Genomic DNA, 25,169 nt, shown 5'->3' with positions numbered 1-25,169 from the left:
TGGACACTAACACTAGGGCTGCTTCCACATCCTGGCTATTGTAAATAATGTCGCTATAATCATACAGGTGCATGTATCTCTTTGAATTAGTGTTTTTGTGTTTTGTTTTTGTATTATTGCAGGGAAATACCCAGTAGCATGATAGGGTAGTCCTATTTTTGGCTTTCAGAGGAAATTTCATACTGTTTTCCATAGTGACTGCACAAGTTTACATTCCTACCAGAAGTGCACAAGAGTTCCTTTTCCTTCATGTCCTCGCAACACTTGTTTCTTGTGGTGTTTTATTTTTTTTTTTATTTTATCCATTATGACAGGTATGAAGTAATATCTCATTGTAGTTTTGATTTGTATTTCCCTGAGGATGAGTCATGTTGAACATCTTGCATGTGTCTGTTGACCATCTGTATGTCTTCTTTGAAAGAATGTCTGTTCATGTGTCCTGCCCATTTTTTAATTGCATCATTCATTTTCTGGGTGTTGAGTTGTATAAGTCAAAGAGGTTTCTGCCTGTGTTCTCCTCTAGAATTCTGATGGATTCCTGTATCACATTTAAGTTTTCCATCTATTTTGAATTCATTTTTTTTGTATGATGTAAGACAATGGTCCAGTTTCATCCTCCTGCATGTGGCTGTCTAATTTTCCCAGCACCATTTATTGAAGAGACTGTCTTTTTTCCATTGGATATTCTTTCTTGTTTTATTGAAGAGTAATTGATCATATGTAATTGTGAGTTTACTTCTGGGTTTTCTATTCTGCTACATTGATCTGTCTATTTTGGTGCCGGCACCATATTGTTTTATTTACTACAGTTTTATAACATAACTTGAATTTTTGTTTTCAGTTTTCAGTTTTCAAGATTGCTTTGATTTTCAGGATATTTTGTGGTTCCATATACACTTTAGGATTGTTTGGTCTAGCTCTCTGAAAAATGCTGTTTGTATTTTGATAAGGATTGCGTTAAATGTGTAGATTGCTTTAAGTAACATAAACTTCTTAAAAATATTTGTTCTTCCAATCCATGAGTATGTGTCTTTGTGTCTTTCTCAATTTCTTTCATAAGTGTTCTATAGTTTTCAGACTATAGATCTTATATCTCTTTGGTTAGGTTTGTTCCTAAGTACCTTATTGTTTTTGGTGCAAGTGTAAATGGGAATCTTTTCTTAATCTCTCTTTCTGCTGCTTCATTATGGTTGTATAGGAATGCAATAGATTTCTGTACACTGATTTTGTATCCTGCAACATTTCCAAATTCACTTATCAGTCTAGCATTTTTTGCGAGTTTTCAGGATTTCTATGTAGAGTATCATGTCATCTGCAAATAGTGAATATTTACTACTTCCTTATTGAGTTGGATGTCTTTTACTTCTTTTTATTGTCTGATTGCTGTGGCTACAACTTCTGGTTGAATAATAGTGGACATATATGTCTTGTTCCTGTCCTTAAGGGGAAAGCTCTCAGTTTTCCCCCATTGAGGATCATGTTAGCTGTGTGGTTTTCATACATGGCCTTTAATAATTAGAGATATATTCCCTCTAAAGCTACTTGATTGAGGGTTTTTATGATGAATGTCTTGTACTTTGTCAAATACTTTTTCTGCATCTACTGAAGTGATAATATGGTTCTTTTTACCCCTTTTTAAAAGTTTTTGTTTAAATTCCAGTTACATACAGTGTAATATTAGTTTCAGATGTACAATGTAGTGGTTCAATACTTACATATAACACGTGGTGAAATCACTAAAACTGCACTCCTTAATTCCCATCACCTATTTAATCCATTCCCCCACCCACCTCCCCTCTGGTAACCATCAGTTTGTTCTCTATAGTTAAGAGTATTTCTTCAGCCACAGCAATTTCTTTCAACACATGTCTCCAAAGGCAAAGGAAACAAAAGTGAAAATGAACTTTTAGGACTTCATCAAGATCAAAACCTTCTGCACAGCAAAAGAAACAATCAACAAAGCAAAGAGGCAACCCATGGAATGGAAGAAGGTATTTTCAAATGACAGTACAGACAAAGGGCTGATATCCAAAATCTATGAAGAACTCCATAAACTCAACACACACAGAACAGATAATCACATCAAAAATTGAGCAGAAGACATGAACAGACACTTCTCCAAAGAAGACATACAAATGGGTAACAGACACATGAAAAAATGTTCATCTTTGGCTGTCAGGATGATTCAGATCAAAACCACATTGAGATACCACCTTGCATCAGTTAGAATGGCCAAAATTAAGAAGACAAGAAGTGATTTTTTGGGGGTGGGGAATATGGCAGAGGAGTAGGAGATGCTGTTTCAACTGGTCTCCTAAAGTGAGATGATCATCTACCAGAACATTCTGAACAACCATGAAATCAGCCTGAGATGTAGGATTATACACTTCTAGATCTTTATGGGGGGCAGAAGACAAGCCAGTGGATAGGTAAAGTGGAGTGGGAATGTCGGACTGATATCAGAAAATAAACAAAAGGGGTAGGGAGCCACCATAAGCGACCCATTGGAAAGTAATACCCCAATATGAGAGTGCCCTGTGATTGATGACCAGCATTAACTTGGAGTCTGATAAAAGCACTCAAAAAGAGCAAAAGATATTAAGGGGAAACTGGAGGAATCAGGCAGTTACAGGTGCACGAGCTCAAACCCACAGACCCAGGATGGCCACCACCGACGCCATGCCAAAGAGAGTGCTGTGAAGCATCCAGACCATGGTCCCTGAGCTGCTGGCATGCATATGAGAGCATCTGATGTGGATGACAGCCGGGGCTCTCTAGAACCACAGCTTTTTGTACTCTGCACACGTGCAATGCAACCAGAGTCTGAGTCATGCTCCAAACCCTCCCCTGAGAGAGATCAGTGTGGGTGCTAGCCAGTGCTTTCTAGGACTGGCAAGAGTCTGAACACTCCGAGCCTGGACCAAAATGAAAATCTCTGTGCACTTTCTCTGGTTGAGATCTCTCCAGTGGTCTGGACCTGCCCAGAGAGCTGTGGCAAAGGCAGCCACTGGAAGCAGCTCTCTGGACTAACATTGCTCGTGGTTTTATTAACAGTGGGGTAAAGAGACAAGCAGGAACTCCTGGGACCCCCTGTGGCTGGGGACGTTTGTTACTGGTAGGAGGTGGCAGAAGAGGAGTTTATGTGCTCTGGACCACCCAGAGGGGAACAGACTGAGGCTTTTCTCTGAGACTGAGGTCTGGATGCAGTTTGCTTTCCTCTAAACCTCCAAAGAACCACCAAAAGCTGCCAAGGGAAAAACAAAACAAAACAAGAGAAAACAAAACAAAACAACCCTCCAGAGAACAAAAGCCTGAAAAACCGGTTTCCTCAGAGACCAGCCACTTAATAAGGGCCAGGAGGACTCAACTCTAGCAAGACTGCTGGAAAAAGACTGCCCCTCCCCCAGAAAACCAGCCAAAAACAAAAACAAAAACACAAGAGGACAACCACCACAGGGTTCCCATAAAACTCTAAAACCCGATTATCAGGGGAAAAGAAAATATTGAGCTCCCGGTATGGCCCTAAAACCTGTATACTTCATAGATACAATTTTTATTTTTAATTCCTTCCCACTATTCTTGTTCTTTTTTAATTTTTTATAATTTTTAACATTTTTACCATCAAAATGAGAGGTTCAGTACAACACATTCTATAATAACCTTTTAACTTGAACTTTTCTGATACATATGCCTGTGTTTTCTTTTGCTTTTCTATTTTTTTTAATATTCTTATAGAGATAAGCTTCAAGGTAATCCTCTTTTCCCAGTCAATATTACCCCTATATATAAACCAGTTAAAATTCCCCTTTATCTCAGGACAGTTGATTCCTTTAAACAAAGATATCAAGATACAACCAGGAAGAATCAAAATAAACTTCCTCGCCCACACGGAGGATTTATAACCACCCTCCCATCTTTTTCGTCTATCTGTGTTTCTGCGTATTTGTTTTTATTCTGGTAGTATATAAATCTTACACTTGGGGTGCCTTTTGACTGGGTTATTTTTTTTTTTTATGGTATGTGTTTTTTTTTTCCCTTTTTTATTTTTTTTTCAGCGTAACAGTATTCATTCTTTTTGCACAACACCCAGTGCTCCATGCAAAACGTGCCCTCCCCATCACCCACCACCTGTTCCCCCAACCTCCCACCCCTGACCCTTCAAAACCCTCAGGTTGTTTCTTGTCATTTACTTTTGTCAGTCTTCATGTTTGTCCGTTTTTATTTGCATACTTTCTAAATTTTAACTTTGTGTCCCTTTCTGACTGGGTCTTCTCTCTCTCTCTCTCTCTCTCTCTCTCTCTTTCAAAGTCTCTCTCTTCCTATCTTACTTTTTTTTTCTTTTTTCTTCCTTTTTGGGGGGGACTCCTGATTGCTCAGAAGTGTTGCAGGGTGCACCTTGCCTGGATCATGGTTGATACATTCAGCTACACATCCCCTCAGCCATCTCTCACCAAAATGACTAGGAGGAGGAATGCCCAACAGAGGAAAAATTCAGAGATTGTGCCCTCTGCCACAGAACTATTGGATATGGACATAAACAGTATGTTGGAAAGGGAATTGAGGGCAATGGCTAGGTTGGAGAAAACCATTAATGACAACATGAAATCAATTAGGGAAGAAGTGAAAGCCACCAGGGAAGATGTTAACAATGCTGGGGCACCTGCGTGACTCAGTGGGTTAAAGCCTCTGCCTTCTGCTCAGGTCATGATCCCAGGATCCTGGGATCGAGCCCCACATTGGGCTCCATCCTCAGCAAGGAGTCTGCTTCCCTCCCTCTCTCTCTCTGCCTGCTTGTGATCTCTGTCTGTCAAACAAACAAATAAAATCTTTTAAAAAAGATGTTAATAATGCTATCAATGAATCCCAATCTAATCTAAATTCTCTAGCAACTAGAGTAACTGAGGCAGAAGATAGAATCAGTGATCAAGAGGACAAACTGGTAGAGAAGAAGGATCAGGAGGAGGCCTGGAACAAACAGCTTAGAAACCATGAAAACAGAATTAGGGAAATAAATGACACCATGAAATGTTCCAACATCAGAATTATTGGAATCCCTGAGAGGGAGGAGAAAGAAAGAAGACTGGAGGATTGAGTTGAATAAATTCTCCATCACAATTTTCCAATCTGGGGAATAAAACCAGCATTCATGCCCTAGAGGCAGAAAAGTTTACCCCCAAGATCATAGAATCTAGAAAGACCCTGAGACATCTGATTGTGAAAATGATGAATCACAGTTTTAAACAGGAGCTCTTGAAAGCAACTAGGGCAAAGAGATTCCTTATGTACAGAGGAAGGCCCATCAGAATAACATCAGACCTCTCCACAGAAACCCGGCAAGCCAGAAAGGGCTGGCAAGATGTATTCAGGGCACTAAATGAAAAGAACATGCAGCCAAGAATACTTTATCCAGCAAGGCTGACATTCAAAATGGATGGAGAGATAAAGAGCTTCCAAGACCGGCAAGTTTAAAAGAGTGTGTGACCACGAAGCTGGCACTACAAGAAATAATAAGGTGGATTCTATAGAAGAAGAAAGAACCCAAGAGTGTCATTGAAGAGAAATTTACAGAGACAATCCATAGAAACAAGGACTTCACAGGCAATACGATGTTAATAAAAACATATATCTCAATAATCACTCTCAACGTGAATGACCTAAACACTCCCATAAAGTGGCAAAAGGTTTCAGATTGGATAAAATGACAGGACCCATCCATATATTGTCTTCAAGAGACCCATTTTGAACCTAAGCATACATCCAACTGAAAGTGAAGGGATGGAGTAGCATCTTTAATGCCAATAGGCCTCAAAAGAAGGCTGGGGTAGTGATTCTAATATCAGATAAATTAGATTTTAAACTAAAGACTATAGTCAGAGATACAGAAGGACACTACATCTTTCTTAAAGGGTCTATCCACCAAGAATATCTAACAATTGTAAATATTTATGCCCCGAATATGGGAGCAGCTAACTACATAAGACAACTGTTAATCAAGATAAAGAGACACATTAATATGAATACATTGATAGTAGTGGATCTTAACACACCACTTTCAGATCATCCAAGCAGAAAATCGACAAAGTAACAAGAGCATTGAATGACATTTTGGACCAGATAGACCTCATATATATATATATATATATATATATATATATATATAGAACATTCTACCCTAAAACAACAGAATACTCATTCTTCTCAAGTGCACATGGAACTTTCTCCAGAATAGACCACATACTGGGTCACAAATCAGGACTCACTGATACCAAAAGATTGAGATTATTCTCTGAATATTCTCAGACCACAATGCTTTGAAACTGAAACTCAACCAGAAGAAAAAGTTCAGAAGGAATTCACGCAACTGTAAGATAAAGGCCACCTTGCTTAAGAATGTTTGGATCAACCAGGAAATCAAAGAAGAACTTAAACAATTCATGGAAACCAATGAGAATGAAGACACTTTGGTCCAAAACCTATGCAATACAGCAAAGGAAGTACTAAGGGGGAAATACATAGCTATCCAAACCTCCCTCAGAAATATTGAAGAATACAGCAGCTGTCTTTACACGTTAAACAACTGGAGAATCAACAACAAATTAAGCCAACTCCACACACAACAAGGGAAATAATGAAAAACAGAGTGAGATCATTAAGATAAAAACTAGAGATACAATAAAACGCATGAAAGAATCTACAAGCTGGTTTTTTGAAAGAATCAATAAGATTGATAAACCACCAGCCAGACTAATCTAAAAGAAAAGAGAAAGGACACAAATTAATAAAATTATGAACAAAAGGGGAGAGATCATGACTAACACCAAGAAAATAGAAACAATCATCAGAAATTATTACCAACAGTTACATGCCAATAGTTTAAGCAACCTAGACGAAATGGATGCATTCCTGGAAACCTATAAACTTCCAAAGCTGAATCAGGAAGAAATTGACAACCTTAATAGACTAATATTTAGTAATAATATTGAAGGAGTGATGAAAAACTTCCCCCAAAACAAGAGCACAGGACCTGATGGATTCCCTGGGAATTCTACAAAACTTTCAAAGAAGAAATAATTCCTATTGTCCTGAAGCTGTTTCAAAAAATAGAAACAGATGGAAAACTTTCAGACTCTTTCTGTGAAGCCAGAATTACCCTGATCCCCAAACCAGGCAAAGACCCCACCAAAAAGTAGAATTTCAGACCAATATCCCTGATGAATATGGATACCAAGATTCTCAACAAGATCTTTGCTAATAGGATCCAACAGTACATGAAAAAAATTATCCATCATGACCAGGTGGGATTTATCCCTGGAATGCAAGTGTGGTTCAACATTCACAAATCAATCAACGTGATAGAACAAGTCAATAAGGGAAGAGAGAAGAACCACATGGTCCTCTCAATGGATGCAGAAAAAGCATCAGACAAAATCCAGCAGCCATTCCTAATTAAAATGCTTCAAAGTATAAGGATAGTGGGAACATTCCTTAACTTCATAAAATCTATCTATGAAAAACCCACAGTTAATATCATCCTCAATGGGGAAAAGCTGACAGCTTTCCCTTTGAGATCAGGAACAGACAAGGATGCCCACTCTCACCACTCTTGTTAAACATAGTATTAGAAATCCTAGCAACAGCAATCAGACAACAGAGAGACATAAATCGTATTCAGATTGTCAGTGAAGGGGCACCTGGGTGGCTCAATGCATTAGCCTTTGCCTTCTGCTCAGGTCATGATCTCAGGGTCCTGGGATCGAGCCCCATGTCAGGCTCTCGGCTCTGTGGGGAGCCTGCTTCCTCTGCCCTCTCTGCTTGCTTCTCTGCCTAATTGTGATCTCTCTCTCTGTCAAATAAATAAATAAAATCTTTAAAAAATAAAATAAATTGTCAATGAAGAAGTCAAACTCTCTCTCTCTTTGCAGATTACATGATACTTTGTATGGAAAACCCAAATACTCCACTCCCAATCTACTAGAACTCATATAGCAATTCAGTAATGTGAAATCAATGTACAGAAATCAGTTACTTTCTTATACGCTAACAATGAAAATACAGAAAGGGAAATTAGAGAGTTGATTCCATTTACTATAGCACCAAGAACCATAAGATACCTATGAATAAACCTAACCAAAGAGGTAAAGCATCTGTACTCAAGGAACCACAGAACACTCATGAAAGAAATTGAAGGAGACACAAAAAGATGGAAGACCATTCCATGCTCATGCATCAGAAGAATAAACATTGCTAAGTTGTCTATATTGCCTAGAGCAATCTCTACTTTCAGTGCCATTCTGATCAAACTCCACCAGCATTTTTCAAAGAGCTGGAACAAACAATCGTAAAATTTGTGTGGAATCAGAAGAGACCCCAAAATACTAAGGAAATGTTGAAAAATAAAAGCAAAACTGGGGGCATCATGTTGTCTGACTTCAAGCCTTACCACAAAGCTGTGATCACCAAGACAGAATGGTACTTGCACAAAAATAAACACATAGACCAGTGGAATAGAGTGGAGAGCCCAGATATGGACCTTCAACTCTATGGTCAAATAATCTTTGACAAAGCAGAAAAAATATACAGTGGGGAAAAAAAAAACAGCCTCTTCAATAAATGGTGCTGGGAAAATAGGACAGCTATGTGTAGAAGAATGAAATTCGACCATTCTCTTACACCATACACAAAGGTAAACTTGAAATGGACAAAGGACCTCAATGTGAGGCAGGAATCCATCAGAATCCTAGAGGAAACATAGGCAATAACCTCTTGGACATCAGCCACAGCAACTTCTTTCAAGATATGTCTCCAAAGGCAAAGGAAACAAACAAAAGTGAACTTCGGGACTTCATCAAGATCAAAGGTTTTTGCACAGCAAAGGAAACAGTGAAAAAAATGAAGAGGCAACCCGTGGAATGGAAGAAGATATTCGCAAATGACAGTACAGACAATAGGCTGATATCCAAGATCTATAAGGAACTCCTCAAACTCAACACACACAAAACAGATAATCATGTCAAGAAATGGGCAGAAAATATGAACAGACACTTCTCCAATGAAGACATACAAATGGCTATCAGACACATGAAAAAATGTTCATCATCACTGGCCATCAGGGAGAGTCAAATAAAAACCACATTGAGATACCACCATACACCAGTTTGAATGGCCAAAATTAACAAGATGTAAACAACGTGTGTTGGAGAGTATGTGGAGAAAGGGGAACCCTCTTACACTGTTGATAGGAATGCGAGTTGGTGCAGCCACTTTGGAGAACAGTGTGGAGATTCCTCAAGAAATTAAAATAGAGCTTCCCTATGACCCTGCAATTGCACTATTGGATAATTACCTCAATGTTGCAGATGTAGTGAAAAGAAGGGTCATCTGTACCCCAGTGTTCATAGCAGCAATGGCCACAGTCGCCAAACTGTAGAAAGAACCAGGATGCCCTTCAATGGACAAATGGATAAAGAAGATATGGTCCATATATGCTATGGAGTATTATGCCTCCATCAGAAAAGATGAATACCCAAATTGTATCAACATGGACAGGACTGGAAGAGATTATGCTGAGTGAAATAAGTCAAGCAGAGAGAGTCAATTATCATATGGTTTTGCTTACTTGTGGAGCATAAAGGAATAACAAGGAGGACATGGGGAGATGGAGAGGAGAAGTGAGTTGGGGCAAATTCGAGGGGAGCCAACCTAGGAGAGAGAGTGGACTCTGAGAAACAATCTGAGGGTTTTGGAGGGGAGGGAGGTGGGGGATTGGGTTAGTCTGGTGATAGGTATTAAGGAGGGCACGTATTGCATTGAATACTTGGTGTGGTGCATAAACAATGAATTCTGGAACAGTGAAAAGAAATTAAAAAAATAAAATAAAATGAATCTCGTGTAGGCATCATATAGATGCGTCTTGTTTTTTTAAATCCATTCCACCACTCTATATCTTTTGATTGGAGCATTTAGTACATTCATATTCAAAGTAAGTATTAATAGTTTTGTACTATTGCCACTTTATTACTTGTTTTGTCATTGGTTCAGGAGATTTTCTCTGATCCTTTCTTGTCTTTCATCTCTCCTTTGCACAAAAGGGTCCCCTTTAGTGTCTCTTGCAGGGCTGCTCTTGTGTTTAGTTTTTGTCTGGGAAACTCTTTTTTTCTCCTTCTGTTCTAAATGATAGCTTTGCTGGATAGTGTGTGCTTGGTTGCAGATGTTTCCCATTCAGCGTGTTGAATATATCATTCTCCCTTTTGGCTTGCCAGGTTCCTGCTGAGAAATCTGCAACTAGCATTATGGGTGTTACCTTGGAAGTTAAGGACTTTTTTCTTGCTTCTTTTAAGATTTTTTCTTTATAATTATAGTTTGAAAATTTAATTACAATATATCTTGTTGGCCTGATTTCATTGATTTTGATGGGAGATCACTGTGTCTCCTGGATCTGAATTTCTTTTTTTTCCCCCCATTTATTTTTTCAGCGTAACAGTATTCATTGTTTTTGCACAACACCCAGTGCTCCATGCAAAACGTGCCCTCCCCTTTACCCACCACCTGTTCCCCCAACCTCCCACCCCTGACCCTTCAAAACCCTCAGGTTGTTTTCCAGAGTCCATAGTCTCTTATGGTTCTGAATTTCTATTTCCCTTGACAAATTAGAGGAGTTTTTTGCTGTATTACCTGAAATAAATTTTCTGCCCCATTTTTTCTCTCTTCTTCTGGGACTATAATATGAGTTATTACATTTGATGGAGCCAGTGATTTCCCTATGTCTATTCTTTTGTTACATAATTCTTTTTCTCTTTTGTTCAGCTTCATTGTTTTCCATTATTTTGTCTTCTAGGTCACTAAATTGTTCCTCTGCTTATTCTGGTTTGCTGTTCATTGCATCAAGTCTGCATTTAATCTTGTTTATTGGATCTTTCATCTCTGATTAATTTATTTTTTAACTCTTTTATCTCTATTTTAAGTGTCTCACTGATGTTTTACGTTCTTTTCTCAAACTCACTAAGTATCCTTATGATTATTACCTTAAAATTCTCCATCAGGCATGTTACTTATATTTCTTTTGCTTAGATTTCTGGCTGTGGCCTTGTCTTGTTATTTCATTGGAAATAAATTCTTCCTTCTTGGCTTTTTTTTCTAAGTTTCTTCCTTTTTCTATGTTTTTGAAAAGCCGTTTCTGTTTCCTGCTTCTGAAAGTAATGGTCTTATGAAAAAGAGGTCATGTAGTCCCCAGGGCCTGGCACTTCAAGGGATTATCTCTGGTGTGTGCTGCATGTGCTCTGCTATTGGTGATTTGGCTGTTCTGTCCTTCAGGCCAGTCATCTGCAGAGGCTTTCCTTGCTAGCTGTGGGCAGTGCTTGGTCCCTGGCCTGAATGTTGTGAGTTTTATGTTGGTGCACTCTGGTGTGCTTCTAAGGTGAGACCTGACATCAACTCCACAAGAACTGAGGTCTTAAAGAACTCTGTGATCAGGGGATGTGGTGTGGGCAGGGGTTTGTTCTGCTCTTCTTGGGGAGGGGTCTGTTGTGCTGGGACCAAATCTTGCTTGACATGAAGGGCTGTCCCATCAGAGCTCAAGGGAACTGGGATTGGCATATGCAAGTTAGCCATCCAGTGTCCATGATGAGCTGCTTCCTACAAGTGGCTCAAGTTTATGCTAAGGGCCAGGGGAGAGAAATAGTGCTAGCCATGTTATTTTTCCTAGAGAGCGATCTTTGTGAATGCTGCCTCTCAGAGAAGTACTCCTAGCAGAGCAAATAATCTTTGCCCTGTGTACCCCAGGCATTTTTCAGATGGCTGTTTCCATACTGTCTATCCCAAGGTTATTTGCTTGCTCTCTCCATGAATAGCACAGTGCCCTCCTGGCTCTATCTCAGGCAAGTCTTCTGACCTTTCAGTCTCCAGGCTTTAGAGAATGGTGTGGGCAGGGGCTTGTGCTGGTCATCTAGGGGAGGGGCCTGCTACTCCATTTTCTTTAGGTTATCCAATTTGTTGTCATATATTTTTTCATAATGTTCTCTTTTTTTGTATTTCTGTTATTTTGATTGATATTTATCCTCTTTCATTTTTAATTTTATTTATTTGAGTCATTTCTATTTGTTTTTTGATCAGTCTGGCTACAGGTTTATGAATTTTTTTTTAATCTTTTCAAATAACCAGTCCTGGTCTCATTGGTCTCTTCTATTTTTTATTTGTTTGTTTGTTTGTTTTATTTTTTTGTTTTTAGTTTCTGTATCATTTATTTGTGCTCTAATATTTATTATTTCCTTCCTTTTGCTGTTTTTGGGGTTGCACTTGTTCGTTTTTTGAGATCATTTCTAAATCTAGATATAGATCCTTTTCTAGATCTACACCTTGATCCTTTAGGAGTAAGGTTAAGTTTTTTTATTTGAGATTTTTCTGGTTTCTTGAGGTATGCCTGTAAACTTCCCTTTTAGAACTGTTTTTGCTGCATTCCACAGGATTTGGACCATTGTGCTTTCATTTTCATTTGTTTCCATGTACTTACAGATATCTTTTTTGATTTCTTGCTTAACCCATTCATTGTTTAGTAGCATGTTATTTCATTTCCATGTATCTGTGTTCTTTTCAATTTTTTTTTCTTTTGGGTGATTTCTAGTTTCATAGTGTTGTGGTGGAAAAAGATGTATGGTATGATTTTGATCTTTTTGAATTGCTGTGACTTGTTTTGTGCACTAATATGTGATCTATTCTAGAAAATGTTCCATATGCACCTGAAAAGAATGTGTGTTCTGCTGTTTAAGGATGGGATGTTCTAACTATATATGTTAAATCCACTTTTCCAACGTGTCATCAAAGATATTGTTTCCTAATCGATTTTCTTATTTTTGATCTTCCTGTTGATGTAAGTGGGATGTTAAAGTCCCCTACTCTTATTTTATTACCGTTGATTAGTTCATGTTTATTATTAACTATTTTATGTATTTAGTTCTCCTATGTTGAGTACTTAAATATTTATAGTTGTTATGTCTTCTTGTTTCATTGTCCACTTATCATATAGTGTCCTTTTTTGTCTCCTTACTGTCTTTGTTTTAAAATCTGTTTTGTCTGATATAAGTATTGATATTCCAGATTTTTTGACATCCATTTTGCATGATAGATGTTTCTCCATCCCTCAGTTTCAATCTTCAGGTGTCTTTAGGTCTAAAATGAGTTTCAAACAAATAGCATAGAGATGTGTCTTGTATTTTTTTTTCTTTTTATCTATTCTGACACCCTATGTCTTTTATTTTTTTCCATTTTATTTATTTTACCCTATGTCTTTTAATTGGAGCATGTATTCCATTTACATTCAAAGTAATTATTGATAAATAGATATTTATTGCCATTTTTATATACATTGTGGTTGTTTCTGATGTTTTCCTGTGATCCTTTCTTCTCTTATTCTCTTTCATTATTTGTTTTCCTTAATGAGACATTTGGTTTTCTTTCTCTTTATTCTTTGCATCTATTAGTGGTTTTTGATTTGTGGTTACCATTACATTTGTATATAATATCTTCTGTATATAGCAGTTCATATTAAGTTGATGGTCATTCAAGTTTGAACCCATTCTTTTACTCCTCTCCTTGCAACATTATAAGTATATATATATATATATATATATATATACTTATATATATATATAAATATAAATATATATATATAAACATTTTAGGTATATATATATAAAAATATAACATTTTAGATATATATATATATAATTTATTTTGTGAGTACTTTGACTGATTTTTAATAGAAATAATTATTTTTACTTCTTTTGTGTTTCCTATTTCATATTGTTACCTTTGGTCTTTAATTTGCATTCAAAGTGTTCCTTTTAATATTTCTTGCAAGGCTGGTTTTGTGGTCATGAGCTCCTTTAGTTTTTATTTGTCTGGGAAACTCTTTATCTCTCCTTCTATTCTGAATGCTAGTTTAACTGGGTGGAGTATTCTCCACTACAGATGTTTCCTATTCAGCAACATGAATATATTGTGCCACCCTCTTGTGGTTTGCAAAGTTTCTGCTGAAAAATCCACTGATAGCCTTATGGGACATCTCTTATATATAACTATCTCTTTTGTTTTGTTGCTTTAAAAATTTTTTTCTCTATCACTGCATTACAATATGTCTTGGTGTGGATCTGCTTTTGCTGATTTTGCTCAGGTTTCTCTGTGCCTCCTGCATCTGGATATCTGTTTCCTTTCCCAGATTAGGGATGTTTTCAGCTATTATTTCTTTAAATAAATTTTCTGCCCACATTATACCCTTCTCCTTCTGGGACCCCTAAAATGCAAACATTAAAATGCTTGATGGAGTCATTGAATTTTCTAAGTCAGTTCTCATTATGCAGTATTTATCTCTCATATGTTCAGCTTGATTGCTTTCTATTACTCTAAACTCCAGGTCACTAATACATTCCTCTGCTTCTTATTTCCTACTGTTTATTCCAAATATTTCATTTTTAATTTCATTTATTGAGTTCTTATTGATTAGTTCTTTTTAAAATCTCTTTGTTAAAGGTCTCACCGATATTGTCCACTGTCATGTCAAGTCCAGTGCACACTTTTATGAACATTGCTTTAAATTCTCTTTCAGGCATACTAGTTATTTCTGTTTTGCTTAGTTCCGCTGTGATTTTCTCATGTTCTTTCATTTGGGACAAATTTGTCTGTCTCCTCATTTTGTTTACCTCTCTGTTTCTTTGTGTTAGAAAAGTCAGCTCTGCTCTCTGCTCCTGAAAGTAGTGGCTTTATAAAGAGGAGATCCTGTAGTGTCCTGCACTGCAGTATCTCCTATTCATCAGAACCTGACACTTCACGGGATTTTCCCATGTGTGTTGCTTGCATCTGGCTATTGTGTTTGAGTAGCTTTCCCTTTCAGTCTAAGCTTCTGCACTGATTCTCTGCCTGTTGTGGGCTGTGCTTGCTCTTTGTGGTGTTAGTGAGACCCAGGTAGGCCATCCCGGAGTGGATGAGACTGTACGAGGGTTCAGGGGTAGGCAGCAGTGTTAGCAAAATTTTCAGTGAGTCACTAGTCCTAGGTCAGATCCCCCAAAGTATATTTGTGACCAAAGGCACAGCACATGTTAGTGGCAGTGGCTGGGAGCTAGACATGTGGCAGAGGTGGTAGCAAGGATAACCTGCTGCCTGTTCAATCAGAGGCTGAAAGTCGAGGTGGCTGGTGGCATGTGGGCAAGTCATATGTGACATTATCAAAATGTGTACTTACCTAAGCCAATTCCTCAAAGTGTGATGATAGGGTTGCAGCACACAACTGTAGCAGTAGCCAGAGGTGTTTGCCATCCATGTGTGCAGCGACTAGGTACTGATTGTGGTGGTTGGGGCACAAGATATATGTGCACATGGCTGACTTGGTGGGGAACCTGTGGCATTAACAAAATTTGCACTAAGCCTAGGGCCAAGGCCAGCAGTAATTAGGAAAATCAAGTCCTCAAGAGAACTCCTGGGCAGGGCACACTGCTAGGCCATTAGAAAACAAATGTCTTTGCAGTACAACCTCCTGTAGGTGGTTATGTTTATGTTGGAGGGTGGAGAATGAAAATGGTGACTGTCAGTTCCTTTGCTCCCAGAGAAGTCCCCCAACATGCTCCAAAATCAGTATAAACAAATCTTCCTCCTGTTTTGTAAGATGTTGCTTCTATGTTGCCTCTCCTTGGGTTGATGTCTCTTTAATGATGGAGACCCAGCCATCACTTGCCCTTCCAGCTCACCCATTGCTGGCTGAGTCAGTGGACTTTTAAAGCTTTAGGCTCAAAGTTCTGCTGGTTATATAATCTCACAGAATTCAGCCCCTCTGATATTCAAAGACAGACATTATGGGGATTTGTTTTCCCTGTGTGGGCTCCCTGGTGCTTTCCGCTCTTTGCAACCATAGTTCCCTCCCTCTTTTGTGCTGTTCCAGACTAAACTACCATTTCTGCCCTTCCTAACCTCTCTGATGTGGCTTCTTCTCTACAGTTAGTTATGGAGTTGTTCGGCCAGTCTTCATATTACTTTTGTTTATTGACATGGATGTGAGTGATATCTAGTTGCAAACATGGAATGGGGTGAGTTTAGGGTCCTCTTACTCTGACATCTTGCCTGTGCTTCAAAATATCTTTATAGGACCCTAAATGTATCAAGGCCCTGGGCAATGGGCCTGCTGTGTTTCATGGATAAGTTGGTTCTGACTGTCATGGGACTTTTCTTTCTATATATTTTACCTTATACTTTGCAAATCTCACAATCACTTCTCTGGTAAAGAATGTGATCCATTTTCTATCATGGTTTCTTTAGTCTTTTGGAAAACACAGTCGCACTCATAACCAGATTCATCCCTCTTTAGTCTGAAGTCTATTGTCAAATAGAAAGCACTCATTTTATTTTCCAACTGCTTGCTTTATTCCTTGCTGAATTGAAGTTGTCTCAATTTAACTGCCATATGCCACAACACAATAATGGTTTTATTTGGATCATGAAAAATCATGTTTAAAAATCTACTTAATACAAGACATTTTAAGAATACTTAATAAACTTAGAAAAATAATTAAGTTGGGCCATCAACCTCTCCCTAAACTATCTTGCTAGCTTTTCCTCTGGATGAGAATAAATGTCTTATTTGAAATAGTACCTGTAATTGGTGCATCAGGGCGGGATTGCTCCTTTCGCCATGCAGGCACAAATACAGTAATATCTTTATGGCCTTTGTCTAGAAACCAGTCCACAGCAAGTTGTATTCCTCTGCAGGAGAACTCTTCTTTATTCCCATGGCTTTAGGAAGATAGAGAATGAAAGGGTAAAGGATCAACAATAAGTAGCAAAGAAATACCCCAAACAGTCTTTTTCTTAGTACCAAGACATTAACAATAGATATTTTATTTCTTGATGATGTCAAAAATGTATTTTCACTTTTTTAAGGATTTTATTTAGTTATTTGACACAGAAAGAGAGCACAAATAGGGGGAGCAGCAGGCAGGGGGAGAGGGAGAAGCAAGCTCCTCACTGAGCAGTGAGTCTGATGCCAGGCTCAATCCCAGGACCCTAGGATCATAACTTAAGCTGAAGGAAGACACTGAACTGACTGAGCCTCCCAGGTGCTCAAAAATGCATTTTTAGAAACAATAAATGAATCTCTTTTTTATTCAATCATTATAAATATTTCCACTGTTATTAAGGCCACAGATGGTTAATAACAATTCCCAATTTATAGCAACCCTGATGACTATTTCCTACCACTACTTCAATTTTCTCTCTTCTCTCTCTATGTCCAATACCACTTTATTTTAGAATATTCAGATATTCAAAACAGATGAGCAAAGAAGAGGTGTCACCAGAGGTTTAGATAATTTATATGGAGGATTAGTTGGAGATAAGTTTTAAGCACATATATTAAAGTTTAAAAAATGATATTGACAGCAGGAAAGATACACATAAATTCTGACTAAAAATAGTTATCACATTTAATTAAATATAATTTACCAATAAAAATCACATTATTTTAAAATTTTAGGATGTGGGTAATGCTCACAATATAATGCTAAAGGGAAAAGGGATACAGACTCTATATAATGTAATCCCAATTTTGTAGAAGAATGTCTATATATAAATTTAGAAAAAATGCTAAAAAATAGATACATCAAAATATTAATGAGAGAATTATTCTATGAGAGGATTATAAGTGATTTATTTTCTTTATTCCAAAATTTCTTTAAAATATTAAGTATTGCTTTTATAATTATAACATGATATAAAAAGATCAGACATTTTATCATAATTATTTGTAGACATAAACATTGTAAAAACTTAAAAATCAAACAGAAATTTGATCAAAAATTTGAAGAGGGAAAATTAACAGATGAATTGGGGAGAGATATATTTATTGCCATTGTCTTAAAAAGTTACAAAGAGTGTACTAAATTTGTGCCTAGTTTGCCTGTGAAAATTCTGACCTCTTAACACATAGTTTGGTATTCTAACATAAATATAAACCACACTAAATTACAGTTATTAAACAGTTTGGATGGTAAAACAAATTGGCATACATTACATGTACAAATTCTAGTATAATAAAGAGGATATTGCCTGTCAAGGCTGATTAGAAAGCTAATTAAGACAATATGAAGCTAATTATGACAATATAATGGGGTCTCCTTCTTTAGATTTCTTACCTTCTCACTAGTACTCAACTACAAGAGAAATTAGCTCCAATTGTATTGTTCCCTTTGGGTGAATTAATACATAATCTCAGAGGCCCCATTAATACATATATTGCAAGACTTCCCAGTGTCTTAATCACTCTTGAGGCACACGACAAAAAAATATTCAGTATTTTCCTAACATTTCTAAACACATATTAATCATGTCTAAGTGTCCAGTAAGTCTCATAAAGCAATTACAGTACATTACTAAAAGTCAAAGCACTTGAGAAAAAAAAGGAAAGGAAATATATTTAACTGCCAATACACTCCAAGGTAGCCTTAGAAACAGCTACCATGCTGATTGCTTCTAAAAAGTTGAACAATGGGTAAATTGGGACAGCCTATGGGTCTTAAAGAGTTAATAGTGGATGAGCCCAGCATGAAACAGACAGGTAGGGAAGATGCCCAGGTGTTATTTTGCCCACTGCTATAGTGCTGGTAAGTATGAGAATAATATGAACTCAGGAAAAATCATCAGAATTGCCAATAGAGGTGGAATTTGGAGGAAAGGGATAGGATTTCATTTCACATGACCTGGCAGTGCTATAAAGTGTGTCCTTCCAAATACAGTCTAAAACCATAAACAAGTTAGACCATAAATAAGTGAGACAGAGAAAGACAAGTACTATATAATTTTATTTATATGTGAAATCCAAAAAACAAAACAAAAATAAACAAAGCATAAATAAGCCCATAAATACCAAGAGTAAATTGGTGGTTGCCAGAGGGGAGAGTGGTCAAAATGGGTGAAGGGAAGTGGAAAATACAAGCCTCCAGTTATGAAAAAAGTAAGTCATGGGGATGAAAGGCATAGCATAGGGAATATAGTCAGTGGTATTGTGCTAACATTGTATGGAGACAGATGGTAACTATACTTGCGGTGAGAATATAGTTGTCCAGACACTATATTGTACACTTAAAACTAATGTAACATTGTGTTTCAACAATACTTTAATAAATAAAATATTTCCACTATGAAAATGGTTTTCACTATAAAATATTTTTCACCATGTTATTATATGACAACATACTAAACAACCTAGAAGAAATGGGTAAATTCCTAGAGATAGTGTCTGGTCCAAGATGACTACATAGGAAGACCCTGAACTTACTTCCTCCAAGGAACATACCAAATTACACTGATTTATAGAACAATTCCTCTTGAAGAAGGACTTAGGGCTGACTGAACTGCCTCTACACAACAAAAGATAGAATGGCCAAAGAGAAGAAAGAGATGAACACATTGTAATAAAGGGAACTCCCACTTCTGACACTGCAAACAACATTGAAAAGTGGTAATACTAAGGTACTTTACTAAGGTAAGGACTAAGGACAGAGTCTTCTGTCCTTGGGCACAGGGAAAACACACACACACACACACACACACACACACACACACACACACACACACACACACACTGTGGTTTAAAAAAGCAACTACCATATATAAAAGATACAGCACTAGAATTCAGCCAAATGACAGAGGAGCAGAGGAGCTGCTCCAGGTCAGAAAAACTGGAGAAAAGCATGGTTTAGTTCTCACTTGAAAGTGCAAAATAAGGCAACATCCTGATGCATAGCTAGCTTGCCGCCTCAGTGACCCCATGGTCCACAAGCCTACACCAGCCCCGGTAGCTCTGGGGCAAAAAAAAAAAAGGTGTAATTTCAAAGGCCAAATGAGCTGAAAGAATTCTAAGTCAGAAGGACTGGAGAACATTTGGGTTTATGCTCCCCCTCCATGTTAAAAGAACAGGTAAGAGCAGGGTCTGGTTTCCATAGCTGGCTTGCTGCCTCAGAAAACCCTAGTAAGGAGCCCTGGGCCCCTAGCCCATATCAGCCATAGCCAGCCCCCACAAGTGGCCACAGGTGCAAAGCACACCAGAACATTCCAGGCCCACATCACTTTGTATCCACTTCAGTTTCAGCTATCCTGACAATATACCTTCTGTGCAAAGAGCTCCAGGTCCTCCCAGCTTGCACCCACTTTACTTTTAGCTATCCTGTCAGGGTATCCTTTGTGTAGAGATTGCAGGAACCTCCTGGGCTCTGTACCACCTCAGTGCCAACCACTCCACTAGTATATCCTCTGCACAGACAATTCCAGGACACCCTGGCTTGCATACATTTAAGCTTCAGCTTTCTTCCAGGTTGCATTCTTCACAGAAAGCCCTGGGGTCTCCCAGCCTACATCCACTTCAGCTTTAGTTGTACTGCCTGGGTACTTACTGAATGGAGAGCCATGGGACCTCCCGGGCCACAGGTCACCTCAGCTCCAGGACCCCTCCAGGACACCATCTATGGGGAGAGCACCGGGAGATGCTAGTTTACACCTACTTTAGCCTTAGCTGTCTTGCCAGGGCAACCAATGCATGAAGAACCCAGGGACTGCACTGATCAACACCCTCTGCACCCCCTTCAACTTTAGCTGCCCTTCCAAGGTGCTCTTAATGTGGAGGGCCCCAGAACCTCCAGCCCATACCAGCCACAGCTTCACCCAACCAGAAAAAGTCACTAAATACACATATACTACAAAGGAAACAACCATACACAAGGAGATTCCTTTACATTTAGGAGAAGTAGCTGTCCTGCTTAATCCATAAAAACAAACACAGAGAGTCAAGAAAAATGGTAGAGACAGAGTAGTATGCTTTAAAAGAAAAAGTAAGACAAAACTTCAGAAAAAGAACTAAATGAAATGGAGACAAGCAATATGCCTGATAAGGAATTTAAAGTAATGATTGCAAAGATGCTCACCAGGCTGGAAAGAAAAGTTGAAGAACACAGTGAGACTTGGCAGAACCCTCCCCTAGAAGATCAGCACAAAGATTTGCCCACATCACATCTCTGAATACTGGAGTTTTTGGATAATTGAATTTAAATAAAAAAAAATATAAAGACTGGAGTTTTGAAGGTCAGCATGATTGGCTGGCAGAGAGCCTGGAGGGCACTGCACTGCTCCTGGTGAAAAGACAGACAAAAAACCTGGAAGCAAGTGATCTGAAAAAAGCTGGGACACAAGTAGAGAGATTATTCACTCTTCTCAGAGTGCTTCCCTGAGAGGCAGTGTTCAGAGATGTCTCTCCAGGGACAACAGAGCTGGCTGGTGCCATTTCTCACACTTGAATCCTCACCATAAACACAGAGCCACCTGTGGGAAGCAGCAAAATGCCAACACAAACTGCCTAACTTACTTATCCCAAGTTCCACACCCCTGTGCTCTGGAGGGACCACCCTTCTCAGTCAAGCTTACTTCAGGCCCAACACATAAGACTCCCTTCCCAGAGGACCAGCAGAAACCCTTGCCCACACCACATCTTTTGACCAGAGAGTTTTGCAGGGCTTCAGTTCTAGCGAAAGCAGTATCCGTTCTCATTTAACAAGCAGATGAGAGCACACCTAGTTAAAACTCACAACATTCTGGCCAAAGATCAAACACTATCCGCAGCAAGCAAGGAAAGCCTCTGCAGATGACTGATCTGTTGGATAGAAAAGCCAAAACACGATAGCAGAGTAAATGCTGCACACACCAGAGACAGTCCCTGAAGTGCCAGGCCCTGGGCACTATATGACTTTTTTTTCATAAAGCCATTTCTCTTCAGAGCAAGAAACATAATTGGTTTTTCTACCACATAGAAGAAAGCAGAGACTTTCATTTATTTGTTTAATCCTTTTTTGAATTTAAGATTTTATTTTTACAGAATTAAGGAGTAGGGACCCTGTAGTTAAGTTAGAATTAATGAATAAAAATGATAAATTTTTAGAGTTAATTTTATAAAGGTATTTTGAAGACAAATAAATCTCATGTTATGTTAACCCTAATAATATCTAAAATAACTCCTTTTTAAAAATGCAAACAAAAAGGGAGGTGATAAGTATCTGTGTTGGACAGTAAGCAACTTACCAGTCATATTCTAAAGTGAAATTAGATTTATATTAATACAAGAAATTCTGCTGTAGCTACAGGGTGGGAAGAAATTTCCAAGAAACTAACCATGTGATAGGAATTATCTTGAAGTGGGAAGTACATTGGTATTTGTCCTTATTCTGGCCAGAAGTTGTGGCTTAAAATTGCTAAGCTTTGAAGAAGTGGAATGGACCAGAGATGTGCTACACTGAGCACTTAAAATTTTTCTGCAGAGCCTTTCTAGCCATAATTTTGATTAATGATTCAGTCATTTTAATTAGGATTTTCTTCAAAAGTAAATGGCAAGGCAACTGGGACGGCTCAGAGTTGAAGAAGTTGGTGCTATTCCTAGGGTTTCCTCCTCCTCTTTCTCCTCCTCCTCCTCCTTCTTTATTTTTTCCTCAGTGTGGAGTTGTTTATTTACTTATCCATGTGTACCAGCTTTTAAGACTTGATTATCATTTACATGAATATTGATACCAATGAAGACAATCAGAGTCAGCAAATCAAACTCACTGATACTAAAGTACAATCTGAAAATGTAATGGATTTGTATTTTTTTAGCTTAAATTCAAGTAGCCAACATAGTAATACATCATTAGTTTCAGATGAAGTGTTCAACACTTTATCAGTTGTTATAATACCCAGTGCTCATCACATCATATGCCCTCTGTAATATGCATCACCTAATTCCATCCCCTCACTCACATCCCCTCTAGGAACCCTCAGTTTATTTCCTACATTTAAGAGTCTCTCATGGTTTTTCTCCCTCTCTGATGACTTCAATTTACTTTACCCACCCCTCTCATATGATTCTCTGGGCTATTTCCTATATCCCACAAATGTGTGAAAACAAATGATAATTTTCTTCCTCTGACTGACATATTTCACTCAGCATAATACCCTCCAGTTCCATCCACATCCATGCAAAGAGTAAATATCCTTTCTGAAGATTGAGTAATATTACACTGCACATATATACTACACCTTCTTTAACCATTCATCTACTGTTAGACATCCTGGCTCTTTCCACAGTTTGACTATTGTGAAAATTGCTGCTATGAACATTGGGGTATAGGTGCTCCTGAAGGTGCTCTGAAGATCACTGCATTTGTAACATTAGGGTAAATACCCAATAGCACAATTCCTGGGCCATAGGGTGTCTCTATTTTTTACTTCTTGAGGAAACTCCATATTGTTTTCCAAAGTGGCTATACCAACTTGCATGCTCACAAATGGTGTAGGACAGTTCCCCTTTCTCCACACTCTCACCAACATTTGTTGTTTCCTGTCTTATTGATTTTAGTCATTCTGACTGCTGTATTTCCCTGATGGCAAGTGATATGGACCATATTTTCTTGTCTTTGCTGGCTATTTATATGTCTTCTTTGGAGAAATGTCTGTTCATGTCTTCTGCCCATTTCATAATTCAATTATTTTTTTTTTCAGTGAGTGGTTTGAGTTCTTTATAGACCTTGGATACCCACTCTTTATCAGGTATGTCATTTTCAAATATCTTCTCTCATTCTGTAGGTTGCTTTTAAACTAAAAAGTTTAAAAGTTGACTGTTTCCTTTGCTGTGCAGAAACTTTTTATCTTGATGAAGTCCCAAAACTTCATTTTTGCTTTTTTTTACCTAGACTTTGGAGAGGTGTCTAGCAAGAATTTGCTGTGGCTGAGATTGAAGACGTTGTTGCCTGTGTTCTCTTCTAGGATATTGAGGGATTCCTGTCTCACCATTAGACCTTTCAGCCATTTTGAGTTTATCTTGGCGTATGGTGTAAAAGACTGGTCCAGTTTATTCTTCTGCATGTGGCTGTCAAGTATTCCCAGCACCATTTATTGAAGAGTCTATTCTTTTTTCCCTTTGGATGTTCTTTCCTGTTTTGTCAAAGATTAGTTGACCATAGAGTTGAGGTTCCATTTCTTGTTCTCTGTCTCTTCCACTGAACTATGTCTCTGTTTTTGTGCCAGTACCATACTGTATTGATGATCACAACCTTTTAATATAGCCTGAAGTGAGTGAGACATTGTGATGCCATGAGTTCTGGTTTCCTTTTTCAACATTCCTCTGGCTATTTGGGTCTTTTCTGGTTCCATACATGTTTTAGGATTATTTGTTCCAGCTCTGTGAAAAATGTAGATCTCATTTTGATAGGGATTGCATTGAATATGTAGATTGCTCTGGGTAGCATAGATATTTTAACAATATTTGTTGTTCCAAACCATGAACATGGAATGTTTTTCCATTTCTTCATGTCTATCTCAATTTCTTTCATAAGTGTTCTGTAGCTTTTAGAGTACAGACCCTTTACCTCTTAAATTAGGTTTATTCCTAACCAAAATCTTATGTTTTTTGGTTCAATTGCAAATAGGATTAATTCCTTAATTTATCTTTCATCTGCCTCATTGTTAGTGTAAAGAAATGAAACTAATTTCTATGCAATGATTTTATTGTCTGCCACGTTGCTGAATTGTTGTATGAGTTCTCACAATTTTGGGGTGGAGTCTATTGGGTGTTCCATGTACAGTCTCATGTCATCTGTGATGAGTGAGACTTTGACTTCTCATTGAGAGTGATTATTGATAGATATATTTTTATTGACATCGTGTTACCTTTGAAGTCTTTCCATCTGTAGATTGTCTCTATATTTCTGTTCAATGATATTAGGATTTTTTCTCTTTTATAGAACCCCCCCTTAATATTTCCTGCAGTGTCGGCTTTGTGGTTGCATAGTCTTTTAAGCCTTGCCAGTCTTGGAAACTCTTTATCTCTCCATCCATTTTGAATGTCAGTCTTGCTGGATAAAGTATTCTTGGCTGCATGTTCTTCTCATTTAGTGCCCTGAATATATTTTGGCCAGCCCTTCCTGGCTTGCCAGGTCTCTATGGACAAGTCTGACATTATTCTAATGGGCTTTCCTCTGTATGTAAGGAGCTTCTTTGTCCTAGCTGCTTTCAAGAGGGTCTGCCAACAATTATAATTCTTCATTCTCACTATCAGGTGTCTTGAGGACTTTTGAGAATCTAAAATCTTGGGGGGAAACTGTTCTGCCTCGAGTACTTGA

General features: G+C 38.0%; 1 protein-coding gene across 1 annotated transcript in view; it reads right to left on the bottom strand.

Moving 5' to 3' along the window:
- ZC3H12B (zinc finger CCCH-type containing 12B) overlaps nucleotides 1-25,169 on the bottom strand; it is a 137,170-nt gene that overhangs the window by 5,285 nt on the left and 106,716 nt on the right. Inside the window, exon 2 of the mRNA XM_045995748.1 lies at nucleotides 16,631-16,770. Coding sequence (XP_045851704.1) covers nucleotides 16,631-16,770 — 140 coding nt within the window. The remainder of the gene's footprint in view (nucleotides 1-16,630; nucleotides 16,771-25,169) is intronic.

The sequence above is a fragment of the Meles meles genome, chromosome X, assembly GCF_922984935.1.
Source record: "Meles meles chromosome X, mMelMel3.1 paternal haplotype, whole genome shotgun sequence".
NCBI classification, from domain to species: domain Eukaryota; kingdom Metazoa; phylum Chordata; class Mammalia; order Carnivora; family Mustelidae; genus Meles; species Meles meles.
The sequence above is the reverse complement of the archived record's forward strand: the minus strand, read 5'-3'. Positions and strand labels throughout refer to the sequence as shown.